Below are 15,237 nucleotides of genomic sequence, written 5' to 3' on the forward strand. Positions count from 1 at the left end.
CAGGAACAGATATAGCCCTTGGTTCTCTCCCGACCTGACTGCCCTTGATCAGCACCAAAACATCCTGTGGCGTTCTGCATTAGCATTGAATAGCCTCCGTGATATGCAACTTTTCAGGGAAGTTAGGAACCAATGTACACAGGCAGTTAGGAAAGCTTAGGCTAGCTTTTTAAAACAGAAATTTGCATCCTGTAGCACAAACTCAAAAAGGTTCTGGGACACTGTAAAGTCCACGGAGAATAAGAGCACCTCCTCCCGGCTGCCCACTGCACTGAGGCTAGGAAACACTGTCACCACCGATAAATCCACTATAATTGAGAATTTCAATAAGCATTTTTCTACGGCTGGCCATGCTTTCCACTGGCTACCCCTACCCCGATCAACAGCCCTCCATCCCCCACAGCAACTCGCCCAAGCCTCCCCATTTGTCCTTCACCCAAATCCAGATAGCTGACATTCCGAAAGATCTGCAAAATCTGGACCCCTATAAATCAGCCGGGCTAGACAATCTGGACCCTCTTTCTAAAATGATCTGCCAAAATTGTTGCAACCCCTATTACTAGCCTGTTCAACCTCTCTTTCATATCGTCTCAGATTCACAAAGATTGGAAATCTGCTGTGGTCATCCTCCTCTTTAAAGGGGGAGACACTCTTGACCCAAACTGCTACAGACCTATATCTATCCTAAATCAAATCAAAGTGTATTTGTTAAGTGTGCCGAATACAACAGGTGTCAATTCCTCACCTTACAGTGACCTTTACAGTGAAAACTGTTGAGAAGCCTTTTTGTCCTAGACTTGCACCCCGGTACCGTGTGCCATGCGGTAGTAGAGAGAAGAGTCTATGACTGGGGTGGCTGGGGTCTTTGACAATTTTTAGGGCCTTCCTGTGACACCACCTGATGTAGAGGTCCTGGATGGCAGGCAGCTTAGCCCTAGTGATGTACTGGGCCGTACGCACTACCCTCTGTAGTGCCTTGCGGTCAGAGGCCGAGCAATTGCCATACCAGGCAGTGATGCAACCATGCTCTCGATGTTGCAGCTGTAGAACCTTTTGAGGATCTCAGGACCCATGCCAAATCATTTTAGTTTCTAGAGGGGGAATATGCTTTGTCGTGCCCTCTTCACGACTGTCTTGGTGCGTTTGGACCATTCTAGTTTGTTGTTGATGTGGACACCGAGGAACTTGAACCTCTCAACCTGCTCCACTACAGCCCCGTCGATGAGAATGAGGGTGTGCTCGGTCCTCCTTTTCCTGTAGTCCACAATCATCTCCTTAGTCTTGGTTACGCTGAGGGATAAGTTGTTATTCTGGCACCACACAGCCAGGTCTCTGACCTCCTCCCTATTGGCTGTTTTTTATATCATTCTTTTTACCGTTGATCTTGGCTTCATAATAAAGTTTCTTCTTCTTTTTGTTGAGTTTACTCACATCATTTCTCAATTTGCAGTAAGTCAGCCAGTCAGATGTGCAGCTAGACTTATTAGCCACTCCTTTTGCCCCATCTCTTTCAACCATAACGTTTTTCAATTCCTCATCAATCCATGGAGCCTTAACAGTTCTAACGGGTGCATGTTTATCAATAATTGGAAGAAGCAATTTCATAAATTCATCAAGTGCAGCATCTGGATGCTCCTCATTAATCATATCAGACCAACACATATTTTTAACACCATCCACATATGAGTCACAGCAAACTCTTTTGTATGATCTCTTATACACTATTTTAGGCCAGGCTGTTGGAACTTTGGCTTTCCTGGATGTAGCCACTATAATGTGATCACTGCATCCAATGGGTACGGATATACAGTAGCTTTAGATCAAAGTTCTACAGCATTAGTAAAATGTGATTGCTACACATGGATGATCTTGTTCCTGTAGTGTTTGTAAACACCCTGGTAGGTTGATTAATAACCTGAACCAGATTACTGGTTACGGTAAGAAGCTTCCTCTTGAGCGGACAGCTTGATGTGAAAATCAGTCAATATTCAGGTCCCCAAGAAAGTAGACCTCTCTGTTTACATCACATACGCTACAAGCATTTCACACATATTATTTAGATACTGACTGTTAGCACTTGGTGGCTTATAGCAACACCCCAAAAGAAAAGGCTTTAGATGTGCCAAGTGAACCTGCAACCACAACACTTCAATAACACTTGACATAAGATCTTCTCTAAGCATTACAGGGATATGGTTCTGAATATATACAGCAACTCCTCCCCCATAAGCATTTCTGTCTCTTCTATAAATGTTATATCCTTGTATTGCTACTGATGTATCATCAAATTAATTATCTAAGTGATTCTCAGAAATGGCTAATATATGAATGTTATCTGATGTTAGCAAGTTATTGATTTCATGAACCTTATTTCTAAGGCTACATATATTATTATGGGCTATTTTCAGCCCTTTCCCAGGTAGCTTATCACAGATAGACATAATATTGAAAAGAGCAGACAAAGCAAGAGAAAAAATATATACATTCAGCAGTCCCATTGATCAATTGGTGTGTGTGCGCTGTGGGGTTGAGGCTATGAACCCATAGGATTGGCTCTCTCATCAATTCCAGGCTTTTGGTAGAGATGGTGGACAATGAGCATGTCGTAGCGGATGTACGCAATGTCCCCACGCGCTATGGCAGCTTTCATGGCTGGGATCAGTTCTTTCCTCTTCTGGCGCACAGCTTCAGGATAGTCCTCGTTGAGGAAGATATACATTCCTCTCAAGTTCTTGGCTCTTTCCAGAACAGCTACCTTGTCCTTGAACTTCAGGAACTTGACCACTATCTGCCAGGGCCTATCACCTGGGCCGGTGGTGGGTTTTCCAGTCCTGTGGGAGAGCTCCACCTCAATATTCCTGTAGTCCATCTTCAATTTCTCAAAGAACATTTCCCTCACTTTGTCCTCAGTCTCCATCCAGGTCTCATGTGGAGATACTGCAATTCCTTCCACAACCATGTTGTTTTGCCTTGATTGTCCATTGAGAGAGTCTGATTTATCTGTCATTGTTATCATGGATTCACAGACAGGACTGATGTCCTCTCTCAATGACTTACAGATTGCTTTCATCTTGCCGTTCTCCTGTTTCAACTCATCGAGCTGACCCTAGGATGACCGGAGACTCTTCTTCAGATCCTGGACCTCTCTGGTCAGGTCGTCCATTCTTGTATTAGTAGAATCCACGAGTATTTGGACAAAACACTTGAAACTATTTTCTTGTTGTTGTAACTGCTTAGTCCTCTTTTTGTTCGTTTAAAAGATCCTTCACATGCGATAGAGAGACACCACTGGCACTGTCCTCAACGGTACTCCCGCCAGCTTTGGTCTTTGTCATGGTAGCTAGCAACGTATGTTAGGCTGTTACTCCTCACAGTTCCAGACAGGGCAGGTCACAGGGGAAATTGGAAACAACAAACAGCAGGAATCTAGACAGCCACAAACCCGGGACAATCCGCGGTCCCAGCCACAATGACTAACCGCGTCGTGGGCTGCATACAGGCCAACAGGATGCTCTCAATTGTCCATCAGTTTGTGAGGGTCTTGGGGGCCAAGCCAAATTTCTTCAGCCTCCTGAGGTTGAAGAGGCTCTGTTGCGCCTTCTTCACCACACTGTCTGTGTGGGTGGACCATTTCAGATCATCAGTGATGTATACGCTGAGGAACTTGAAGCTTACAACCTTCTCCACTGCGGTTGCGTCGATGCGGATAGGGGCGTGCTCACTCTACTTTTTCCCGTAGTCCACGATCAGCTTCTTCATTTTGTTGATGTTCAGGGAGAGGTTATTTTCCAGGCACCACTCTGCCAGGTCCTTCACCTCCTCACTGTAGGCTGTCTCGTCATTGTTGGTAATCAGCATACTAAGGTTGTGTCGTCTGCAAACTTGATGATTGAGTTCGAGGCGTGTGTGGCCACACAGTCATGGGTGAACAGGGAGTAGAGGAGGGGGCTGAGTATGCACCCTTGTGGGGCCCCTGTGTTGAGGATCAGTGAAGTGGAGGTGTTGTTTCCTACCTTCACCACCTGCAGGCACAGGGCGCAGGGCGGGGTTCAGACCCCGGGCCCCTCTTGTCCAGGTGGGATAGGGCCGTATGCAGTGCAATGGCAATAGCAAATTGAAGTGGGTCTAGGGTGTCAGGTAAGGTAGAGGTGATATGATCCTTAACTAGCCACTCAAAGCACATGTCGACAGAGGTGAGTGCTACGGGGTGATAGTCATTTAGTTCAGTTACCTTTGCTTTCTTGGGTACAGCAACAATGGTGGACATCTTGAAGCAAGTGGGGACAGCAGACTGGGATAGGGAGAGATCGAATATGTCCGAAAACACTCCACTCCAGCCAGCTCTGAGGACGCGGCTAGGGATGCCGTCTGGGCCGGCAGCCTTGCGAGGGATAACTCGCTTCAATCTCTTACTCACGTTGGCCACGGGGGATGGAGTAGCATTTTCCTCAAATTAGCTTTGTTAAAATCTCCAGCTACAGCTACGGGATATGTGGTTTCCAGTTTGCATAAAGTCCAGTGTAGTTCCTTGAGGGCCGTCGTGGTATTGGCTTGAGGCGGAATACACACGGCTGTGACTATAACCAAAGATAATTCTCTTGGGAGGTAATACGGTCAGCATTTGATTGTGAGGTATTCTAGGTCAGGTGAACCAAAAGACCTTCTTCCCGGAGAGATGTTCATTCCTGTCTGTGCGATGTCCTGATAACCCAGCTGGCTGTATGGACGGGGACAGTATATCCAGAGAGAGCCATGATTCCATGAAACAGAGTATGTTACAGTCCCTGATGTCTCTCTGGAAGGAGATCCTCGCCCTGAGCTTGTCTACTTTATTGTCCAGAGTCTGAACACCAGAGAGTAATATAATCGGAAGCGGTAGATGGTGTGCCTGCCTCCTCAGTTGGTCTAGAAGTGGGCAGTGGCATCCTGGAGCAGCATTTGGGATAAGTTCAATTGCCCTGGGGGGTGTGAACAAAGGATCCAATTCGGGAAAGTCATATTCCTGGTTGTAGTGCTGGTGAGTTACCACCGCTCTGATATCCAAAAGTTTTTTACAGCTGTATGTAAAAACACCAAAAAACGTTCTGGGCTTAGTTGCTTAGGAGCTAGAAGCAGAGCTGCCATGTCTGTCGGCGCCATCTTGAATTGTTTGTTTCATATATCTGTTTAATATGGTCTAAAGTAAATATATGTAAATATAGGGATTCTAAGGAATTTGTATATGAATGTTGATATTTTTAGTGTCTTTTCGAAAACTAAATAGTAGTATATCAGAACACATGGTTTCACATGACATCCTGACTTGCTCTATATACCATTGAGGGTCTCCTCATCCTTACAATAATATTGATACCATAACTTTTAGCCGAACAAAGTTGAATTACTGTTTAGCGGATGCCCCGCCTCACTTTTCTCCACACCCCCCAAAAAAAGTAAAAATCAGATGCGTTATTTTTTTGCCAATATATGCGGCTCTTTGTGTATAATGCCCTGTCCGCTCTCCCTTGAGACTTACCCAAGTTGATGCCCAAGAGACCAAACAGCCTCAGATCACACGCCCAGATCAAGTTCGAGCCTCGGATTGGACAGTGAAACACACACTCGCACCTGCAGGCGACGTGCAGATGTTTCATTTTTCATGCCGTCATGGCTGAAGCCAACGCAAATACCTACTATTTATGTGTCCAGGTTAAATGCAGGACGTCCTTCATTATAAACAAACAGTTGGTTAAATTCATGGTTATTGCATCATTTTCAGAAGCGATTAATAGATTAAATAACAATGTAATTTAACCATTTGACTGGCCAGAGATCAAGGCATTCATCAGCAAAGACGCAGGTCAAGCTGATAGTATTTTGGACAACCAAATTTAAGTCAAAATGATTGATGAAATCGAAGTGTGTCAGTTGTAATGGTGATTTGCGATTCATAACTTTTACCGGTACTACCAGTAGTAGTAGGCCAACCGATAACAGCCCGACGGAATGCGTTTGAAGTGATGATGCACCGCCGAGAACAGCTAGCATGTCGAGCAAAGTACATCGCCAGTGGCACGCACACACTTCGTGCAGATCAGCAGGTGGGGGCTTTTCGTGGCAGCCAGGCGAGACAATCGAAGGAGGATGCGGTGAACAAAGTTTCTAGGCTCGAATTTAGTCACGCTTGCTCTATATAGATTGATGCTTCTAATTGTGCATGTTATAAATGACATTTTTCTTTTGGATAATGATGAAATGTTAAACTCTAAGGCTGGATTTATGTATTTTTTCCAATGCTATGTTAATTTGGCAAATCTAACTTGATTGAACCTCTTTCTAAAAGGCCTAGTCTATGAGAGGCCTAATCATATTTGTATGAATATTTTGTTAACGCCAAGGCTATAGAGATGCATTCAGGTCACTCATTATTATGGATCAACATTTGAATTTGATTACAATTATTTATTGTCAATCATTCTTTAATTTGTTAGGCTATGCAATTAAGTAGATTCATGAACTGATAATACATTCATGCATCACTTTTTTGTATTTTTTATTGTTTGAATATGATAGAATAACATCATTGATGTTACTTTGTGTCTTAATAATACTCATGAAATCAGTCTGAAATTGAATATTTTGCCTATTGTTCATGTCCATATAGCCTAGGACAATGTGATAAAGTACTGTTATTCCTTATCCACGAATTAATTATTATTTGGGTTTTTTTCTGCTCGTCTCACTTTTCTGAGGGGAAAATCCGGTAAACAGTGAATCAATTTTGTCTGGGTAACTTTAGTTGGGTAACTAATTAACTGACACAAGTACTGGTTTTGGAGAAAAGCTACTTTCAGTTTAAAAATAAAATCAGAGTCGATTGAAGTGCCTGCGCATCTGCGGTGGAAGGTGGCAGATTTACAGCACTGTTTGACAGACAAGGCGATATCCCAAAAATGGTTCCTATCACGAAAACGGCTGTTGGGCCACAAACTACTAAGGCACTCACGAACACAGTGGTGTTCTCCGTTTTGCTCTACCACCCCCACAAGTGTCACAGGATTTGTCTGAGGGTAACTCGGTACTGGTTAAAAAAATTTTAATAAAAGTATGGAAATCGTATATATACATATATATTTTCTGAGCTTTCTTATTTATCTATTTTTCCATTTATGAACGTGTTATTCAATGCATTTCTATGGCCTATAGCAATAAAGCCCCCCCTGGAGGCTTAGACTTTTAGCCATCGTTGAACTTCATTGTTTAATCACCGAGGTTGTTCTCCTTTGAAACTTTATGGAATCTTTATGCGCCCCTGAAACGTGGCTCTGATTTATCCCCTTGCCTCTGACCACACATTTCCAAGCCCCTCTGGTGCAGTACAACCCTGCACAGTACCACAAAATGTTAAACAAATAAATCCTGTCTCACCTGTGACCCAGACCATGATGAGCATCTCGGTCCAGCTGAATTCGGTGGTCTTGACCCGGTAGATCTGCATGGGGTGGTCAGTGACGGTCACGTTTGGCATGGTGCTGATGCCCTGGAAGCGGTCTGATGCGTTGAACAACAGCAGGCACAGGAAGATGATGAAGGAGGCGGCATGGGCCACAAACTTCATGAAGGGGCTGCGCAGGACATTTCCCAGCTACATCAAATAAAAAGGATCACATTTACACTTCAGTCACTTAGCAGATGCTTTTATTCAGAGTGACTTACAATCAGTGCATTCAACTTGCATACAGTAGGTAAGTAATAGCAAGTAATACCTTCAGTGGGGGTCAGTGGGATGCAAAGCGAGAAGTCAGTCCATAAGTCTATAGAGTAACTATGCTACAACCACTTAACTTTATGGAAATTATTTTTATAGTGAAATCTGGAGCGTTGCAAACAACATCCCTTAAGATATAAAATGTAACACTAACATTCATTGGAGCGTTGCAAGAGACCCTTGCTATACTACTGGCACGTTCGGCGATGTCATTTACAAAATAGCCTCCAATACCCTACTCAATAAATTGGATGTAGTCTATCACAGTGCCAGACGTTCTGTCACCAAAGCCCCATATACTACCCACCACTGCGACCTGTACGCTCTCGATGGCTGGCCCTCGCTTCATACTCGTCGCCAAACCCACTGGCTCGAGGTCATCTACAAGACCCTGCTAGGTAAAGTCCACCCTTATCTCAGCTCGCTGGTCACCATAGCATCACCCACCTGTAGCATGCGCTCCAGCAGGTTTATCTCTCTGGTCACCCCCAAAATCAATTCTTCCTTTGGCCGCCTCTCCTTCCAGTTCTCTGCTGCCAATGACTGGAACGAACTACAAAAATCTCAAACTGGAAATACTTATTTCCCTCACTAGCTTTAAGCACCAGCTGTCAGAGCAGCTCACAGATTACTGCACCTGTACATAGCCCATCTATAATTTAGCCCAAACAACTACCTCTCCCCCTCCTGTATTTATTTTGCTCCTTTGCACCCCATTATTTCTCTCTACTTTGCACATTCTTCCACTGCAAATCTACCATTCTAGTGTTTTACTTGCTATATTGTATTTACTTCGCCACCATGGCCTTTTTAAAACCCTTTTTTTTCCTTTACCTCCCTTTTCTCACCTCATTTGCTCACATTGTATATAGACTTATTTTTCTACTGCATTATTGACTGTATATTTGTTTTACTCCATGTGTAACTCTGTGTTGTTGTATGTGTTGAACTGCTTTGCTTTATCTTGGCCAGGTCGCAATTGTAAATGAGAACTTGTTCTCAACTTGCCTACCTGGTTAAATAAAGGTGAAATTAAAAATGAAAAAAGCAGGGTAAGTGAATATAAACAAATAAACACACTATGCACTCACACTCCTAGACTTACTTACTTAATTCAAAGGTGGCTGTAAATGTCTTTGTTTTACTTTTAAGAGGAAGAGTTAGGGTACATGGACAAAAGAGGCCCTATACATTACTATTCTATATGTCATTCTACGGGCTAGACACGATACACTTCATATGCTCTGGTTTGAGTTTAGATAATTGAAGGGAACACAATTGGTGAATTCTGTCGCAACACAGTCTATGTATTTCAGCCGAGACATACTCCAGTTGTGAGGTTCTGAGTGGCAGGAATGATGGAGGTGGGTGGCCTTGCATGCCATAATTATATCTATACTCGTTTGGCAGATATTACTTTTCACATTGCAAAACAATTAGCAATCAGATTCAATCAATCTAATTGATTTTATAAAGCTCTTTTACATCAGTAGTTGTCACAAAGTGCTATACAGATAAAACCCCAAAGAGCAAGCAATGCAGAAGCACTGTAGCTAGAAAAAAAACTCCCCAGAATGCCAGAAACCTAGGAAGAAACCAAGCTTTGAGTGTTGGCCAGTCCTCTTCTGGCTATGATGGGTGGAGATAAGAGTATGGCCATTAAGACCAGATTATTCTTCAACGCGTTCAAATGTTCATAGATGACCAGCAGGGTCAAATAATAACCATATTGGTTAAAGAGGGTTGCAAAAGTTCAACATCTCAAGAGTAAATGTCAGTTGGTGGCTTTTCATAGCCGAGTATTCAGAAGTCGAGAGAGCAGGTCAGAGAGAGCAAAAGAAAGAAAGAGAGATTCGAAACAGCAGGTTTAGGGCCAATCATACTTATTGGTTTGAACTTTGTAGAGTTGTAAATAACTGCGTTCTAATAATTTTGGATAGAAAAAAAGTCTAGGTGGCCTAGTCAGCCCAAGTATGAATATTAACCTAATTTGATCCCATTCACATTTTCTCACAAACAAATGGTCTATAAATACACAACGTTACCGCCTTGTTTACCCTGGCCAGAGGGACAGGGCGCATAGTAGGCTACACTATGCAGCTTCTGTTGTTAGTAGCGCCTACAGTTGATCACACTGAAGAATGGTCTCGTTTCCATACAATACAACATGTTAGATCGCTAATGTTTAGGTGTATAGGTTTTTGCTTGTGTCTGTTGGGAGTGATGTGTTATCACGCTTGCTAAATAATTACTGGAGGAAAGTGGAGAGCATACCTTGAGCTTTGTGCCCGGCCCACGCGACCTGTGTTTTCCGTGAATCTGATTGGTCAAGACATGCAAAGAGCCTGCACCGGCACTCCGATGTGAAGGACAGACACATTGTGCATGAGTTGACAAATAATGAGGCAAAACGGTAAAAAAAAAACTGCACTTTGCCCCTCTAACGCTTTGAATCAATATATTTTATTCAACCCAAATCAAAAAAGTGGTTAAACAGTGCTGTGTGAGCATACACGTTTGTTTGTGCAGTCTTGTGAACAACATACTCCATCAACATTGCTCTGACCAAGACTACATCTGAATTCTGACCAAGTGTTTCAGGTTGGTAAACGACACTCGGCGGTTTGGTCAGAGGACGTGGTACTCTTACCCGACTGCAGGGAGCGAACCAGTAGCCCATGGCCAGTAGGGGCAGACCAAAGGCCACCGCCACCACCACCAGGCACTTCACAGCGATGGTCTGCTCCCTCAGGCCCGACAGGTTCTCATACCATATCGTCAGCAGCTGCTGCTGGCAGTTGGGGTGGGCCACAAACTGTAGGGGAGGAGAGAGAGAACCGGAAATAAAATATGTAATGTAAAAGTTAATGCAATGGGCAAGCAGTCTGGGAAGAAAAGAGGCTGAGTGGCAGGCCTGGTTCATCCTCTAGGCTGTCACGCAGTTTAGTCTGGAAAATGAGTACGAAGACCCAGTTCCGAATATATCCTGTAGGCACCAGGGGGAAATCAGGAAAAGGGACTGCTGGAGTGGAGGCACCAGTCATCGGTTGGTCATTTGCATTTTAAGTGGGCCTATAAAGTGGGTTTGTGTGTGTATATGTGTGTGAGTGAGTGTGTGCGAGAGAGAGAGAGCTTCTCATATAATCACATTAACAGGCTTGATCATGCTTGATCATGCTTTCGCCAGTGGCGGCTGGTGTGGGAAGAACTGGGGAGGTGGTGTTCCCTATAATGGAAGTGTTTAATCAAAACCCACCGAGACATGAACGAAGTGGACAGTTCTCTCTGTGGGTTTCCTTTATTTTTGCATTTTTTTGAATTTTTACCCCAATTTCGTGGTATCCAATTGTTGTAGTAGCTACTATCTTGTCTCATCGCTACAACTCCCGTACGGGCTCGGGAGAGACGAAGGTTGAAAGTCATGCGTCCTCCGATACACAACCCAGCCAGCCGCACTGCTTCTTAACACAGCGCGCATCCAACCCGGAAGCCAGCCGCACCGATGTGTCGGCCCGCCACAGGAGTCGCTGGTGCGCGATGAGACAAGGACATCCCTACCGACCAAGCCCTCCCTAACCCGGACGACGCTAGGCCAATTGTGCGTCGCCCCACGGACCTCCCGGTCGCGGCCGGTTACGACAGAGCCTGGGCGCGAACCCAGGGACTCTGATGGCACAGCTGGCGCCCTTAACCACTGCGCCACCCGGGAGGCCTCTGTGGGTTTCCTTGACACTGTCTGCCAGCCCAGTCAATCCATAACCATTTCAAAATAGTAAACATTTGGTTATTTGCTCTGTAAAGACCAAACACCACAAGATAAGAACATCAACCTGTCTCAAGGGGAGGTAAATAGTTTGGGTTCACATGTTGATAATAATATGGGAAAAGATAGACACACAATTCCAATTGAAGAAAAATATAATGGATGGGAGTGGTGGCCAATTCCAGTTCAAATTCTAATTGTTGAATCGAAATGGGATTGACCCCCAAGCTGTTGCTCCCAGAGAATCACTTGTTCAAGTTAATTTCGAGACACAGACTCGTGAATTCAGGGCCAGTGAGAGGTGCATTACCACCTGTAGTAAGGAACAAGTTCCATCCTCAAGTGTGCAAGGTTAATGAATAACACACCTCTGTGCATTTGGATTTTTAATGTCATGGTTGTCCTACATCAGCTCTCCCTTTTCCCTAGGAGGCTAGCAAAGATTGAATTGGAAAATATGGCAGATTAATTATGCAGTTGAATGAGGAATCAAGGCGACGCCAGAACGGCTATAAATAAGGAGCAGCGAGTCTATTATTAAAGATTCTTTGGAAAGGGAGAAATGTGTGACATTCATACATTTTTGGGATGAGTGGGATGAGTGTACTGTGAGGGAGGTACTAAAAGCCTGGGACAAGTTGAGAGGTGAAAATGAACTTTGCAGTTACAGGATAAGGACAATCTCACAGAATTGTCTGTAGCGTCCGAACGGTTTGGCCTACAAAACTATTATGACCCTTCTATGGAAATATGATACTCTCATGAACGTACATGTTGTTGTTTTGCTCTAGGACACCCACAGGCCTCACAAGAATCGTCTGAAGGTCTCCCAGTACCAGTTGAAAAAATATATGGAATTATATACAGTGCCTTCGGAAATTATTCAGACCCCTTGACGTTTTACACATTTTTTTAGGTTACAACCTTGTTCTGAAATTAAATATTTTTTCCCCCTTCATCAATCTACACACGAAACCCCATAACGACAAAGCAAAAACAAGATTTTAGAAATGTTTGCTAATAATCGACTCTAGGCGATTCCAGCCTGGGGTCTGCTTAGGTATGACGCTACAAAATTGGCACACCTGTATTTGGAGAGTTTCTCCCATTCTTCTCTGCAGGTCCTTTCAAGCTCTGTCAGGTTGGATGGGGAGCGCCGCTGCACAGCTGTTTTCAGGTCTCTCCAGAGATGTTCGATCGGGTTCAAGTCCAGGCTCTGGCTGGGCAACTCAAGATAATTCAGAGACTTGTCCCGAAGCCACTCCTGCATTGTCTTGGCTGTGTGCCTAGGGTCGTTGTCCTTTTGGAAGGTGAACCTTCGCCCCAGTCTGAGGTCCTGAGAGCTCTGGAGCAGGTTTTCATCAAGGATCTATGTACTTTGCTCCGTTCATCTTTGCCTCGATCCTGACTAGTATGCCAAGGGGTCTGAAAACTTTCCGATGGTCACTCTATCAACTGGTTCCACATTGATCTCCGTAGGGGGTAGTTCAGTTTTGTTCCTTCTACAATCAATGTATCTCTTGTTTTCTTAATGTTTTTATCAAGAAAGTTATCTGTGCACCATGTACTTTAATGTAATATCAACTAGAGGTCGACCGATTAATCGGAATGGCCAATTAATTAGGGCCGATTTCAAGTTTTCATAACAATCGGTAATCGGCATTTTTGCACATCGATTGTGGCCGATTACATTGCACTCCACGAGGAGACTGCATGGCAGGCTGACTACCTGTTACACGAGTGCAGCAAGGAGCCAAGGTAAGTTGCTAGCTAGCATTAAACTTATCTTATAAAAAACTATCAATCTTAACATAATCACTAGTTAACTACACATGGTTGATGATGTTACTAGTTTATCTTGCTTGTCCTGCTTTGCATATAAATCGATGCAGTGCCTGTTAATTTCTCATCGAATCACAGCCTACTTCGCCAAACAGGTGATGTGTCACGTCCTGACCTTAGTTCCTTTTGGTATGTCTCTATTTTAGGTTGGTCAGGGCGTGAGTTGGGGTGGGCATTCTATGTTTTGTTCTTGTATTTATATTTCTATGTGTTTGGCCTGGTATGGTCCCAGCTGCCTCTGTATGGTTCCCAATCAGAGGCAGCTGTCGATCGTTGTCTCTGATTGAGAACCATACTTAGGCAGCCTGTTTTCCCACTCTTGTTTGTGGGTGGTTCTTTTCCGTTTCAGTGTTTTCACCATACGGGACTGTTTAGGTTTTCCATTATTTGCTTGTTCATTTGTTTTCTGTGTTCAGTGTAATAAATATGACGAACACTTACCACACTGCATATTGGTCCGATATTTCCTACTCCTCTTTAGACGAGGAAGACGACAACCGTTACATGATGATTTAACAAGCGCATTCGCGAAAAAAAGCACTGTCGTCGCACCAATGTGTACCTAACATTAAACATCAATGCCTCTCTTTAAAATCAATACACAAGTATATATTTTTAAACCTGCATATTTAGTTAATATCGCCTGCTAACATGAATTTATTTTAACTAGGGAAATTGTGTCACTTCTTTTGCGTTCCGTGCAAACAGAGTCAGGTTATATGCTGCAGTTTGGGCCGCCTGGCTCGTTACGAACTGTGTGAAGACCATTTCTTCCTAACAAAGACTAATTAATTTGCCAGAATTGTACATAATCATGACATAACATGGAAGGTTGTGCAATGTAACCGCAATATTTAGACCCATTAGATAAAATACGGAATGGTTCCGTATTTCACTGAAAGAATAAACATTTTGTTTTCAATTTGACCATATTAATGACCCAAGGCTCGTATTTCTGTATGTTATTATGTTATAATTAAGTCTATGATTTGATATTTGATACAGCAGTCTGACTGAGCGGTGGTAGGCAGCAGCAGGCTCGTAAGCATTCATTCAAACAGCACTTTCGTGCATTTGCCAGCAGCTCTTCGTTATGTTTCAAGCATTGAGCTGTTTATGACTTCAAGCCTATCAACTCCCGAGATTAGGCTGGTGTAACCGATGTGAAATGGCTAGCTAGTTAGCGGGGTGCGCGCTAACAGCGTTTCAATTGGTGACGTCACTCGCTCTGAGAACTTGAAGTAGTTGTTCCACTTGCTCTGCAAGGGCCGCGGCTTTTGTGGACCGATGGGTAATGCTGCTTCGAGGGTGGTTGTTGTCGATGTGTCCCTGGTTTGAGCCCAGGTAGGGGCGAGGAGAGGGACGGAAGCTATACTGTTGCACTGGCAATACTATAGTGCCTATAAGAACATCCAATAGTCAAAGGTATATGAAATACAAATGGTATAGAGAGAAATAGTCCTAGAATTCCTATAATAACTACAACCTAAAACTTCTTACCTGGGAATATTGAAGACTCATGTTAAAAGGAGCCACCAGCTTTCATATGTTCTCATGTTCTGAGCAAGGAACTTAAACGTTAGCTTTTTTACATGCCACATATTGCACTTTTACTTTCTTCTCCAACACTTTGTTTTTGCATTATTTAAACCAAATTGAACATGTTTCATTATTTATTTGAGACTAAATTGATTTTATTGATGTATTATCTTAAGTTAAAATAAGTGTTCATTCAGTATTGTTGTAATTGTCATTATTCCAAATATATTTATAAAAATCTTCCGATTAATCGGTATCGGCTTTTTTTGGTCCTCCAATAACCGGTATTGGCGTTGAAAAATCATAATCGGTCTACCTCTAATTTAAACTAACTGTAATCAATGTC

General features: G+C 43.4%; 1 protein-coding gene across 1 annotated transcript in view; it reads right to left on the reverse strand.

Annotated features, from left to right (window-relative positions):
* LOC139390737 (short transient receptor potential channel 3-like) overlaps positions 1-15,237 on the reverse strand; it is a 70,963-nt gene that overhangs the window by 29,786 nt on the left and 25,940 nt on the right. Inside the window, exons 5-6 of the mRNA XM_071138072.1 lie at positions 10,398-10,562; positions 7,408-7,624 (exon numbers count right to left, since the gene is read on the reverse strand). Coding sequence (XP_070994173.1) covers positions 7,408-7,624; positions 10,398-10,562 — 382 coding nt within the window. The remainder of the gene's footprint in view (positions 1-7,407; positions 7,625-10,397; positions 10,563-15,237) is intronic.

The sequence above is a fragment of the Oncorhynchus clarkii genome, chromosome 31 (assembly GCF_045791955.1).
Source record: "Oncorhynchus clarkii lewisi isolate Uvic-CL-2024 chromosome 31, UVic_Ocla_1.0, whole genome shotgun sequence".
Lineage (NCBI taxonomy): Eukaryota > Metazoa > Chordata > Actinopteri > Salmoniformes > Salmonidae > Oncorhynchus > Oncorhynchus clarkii.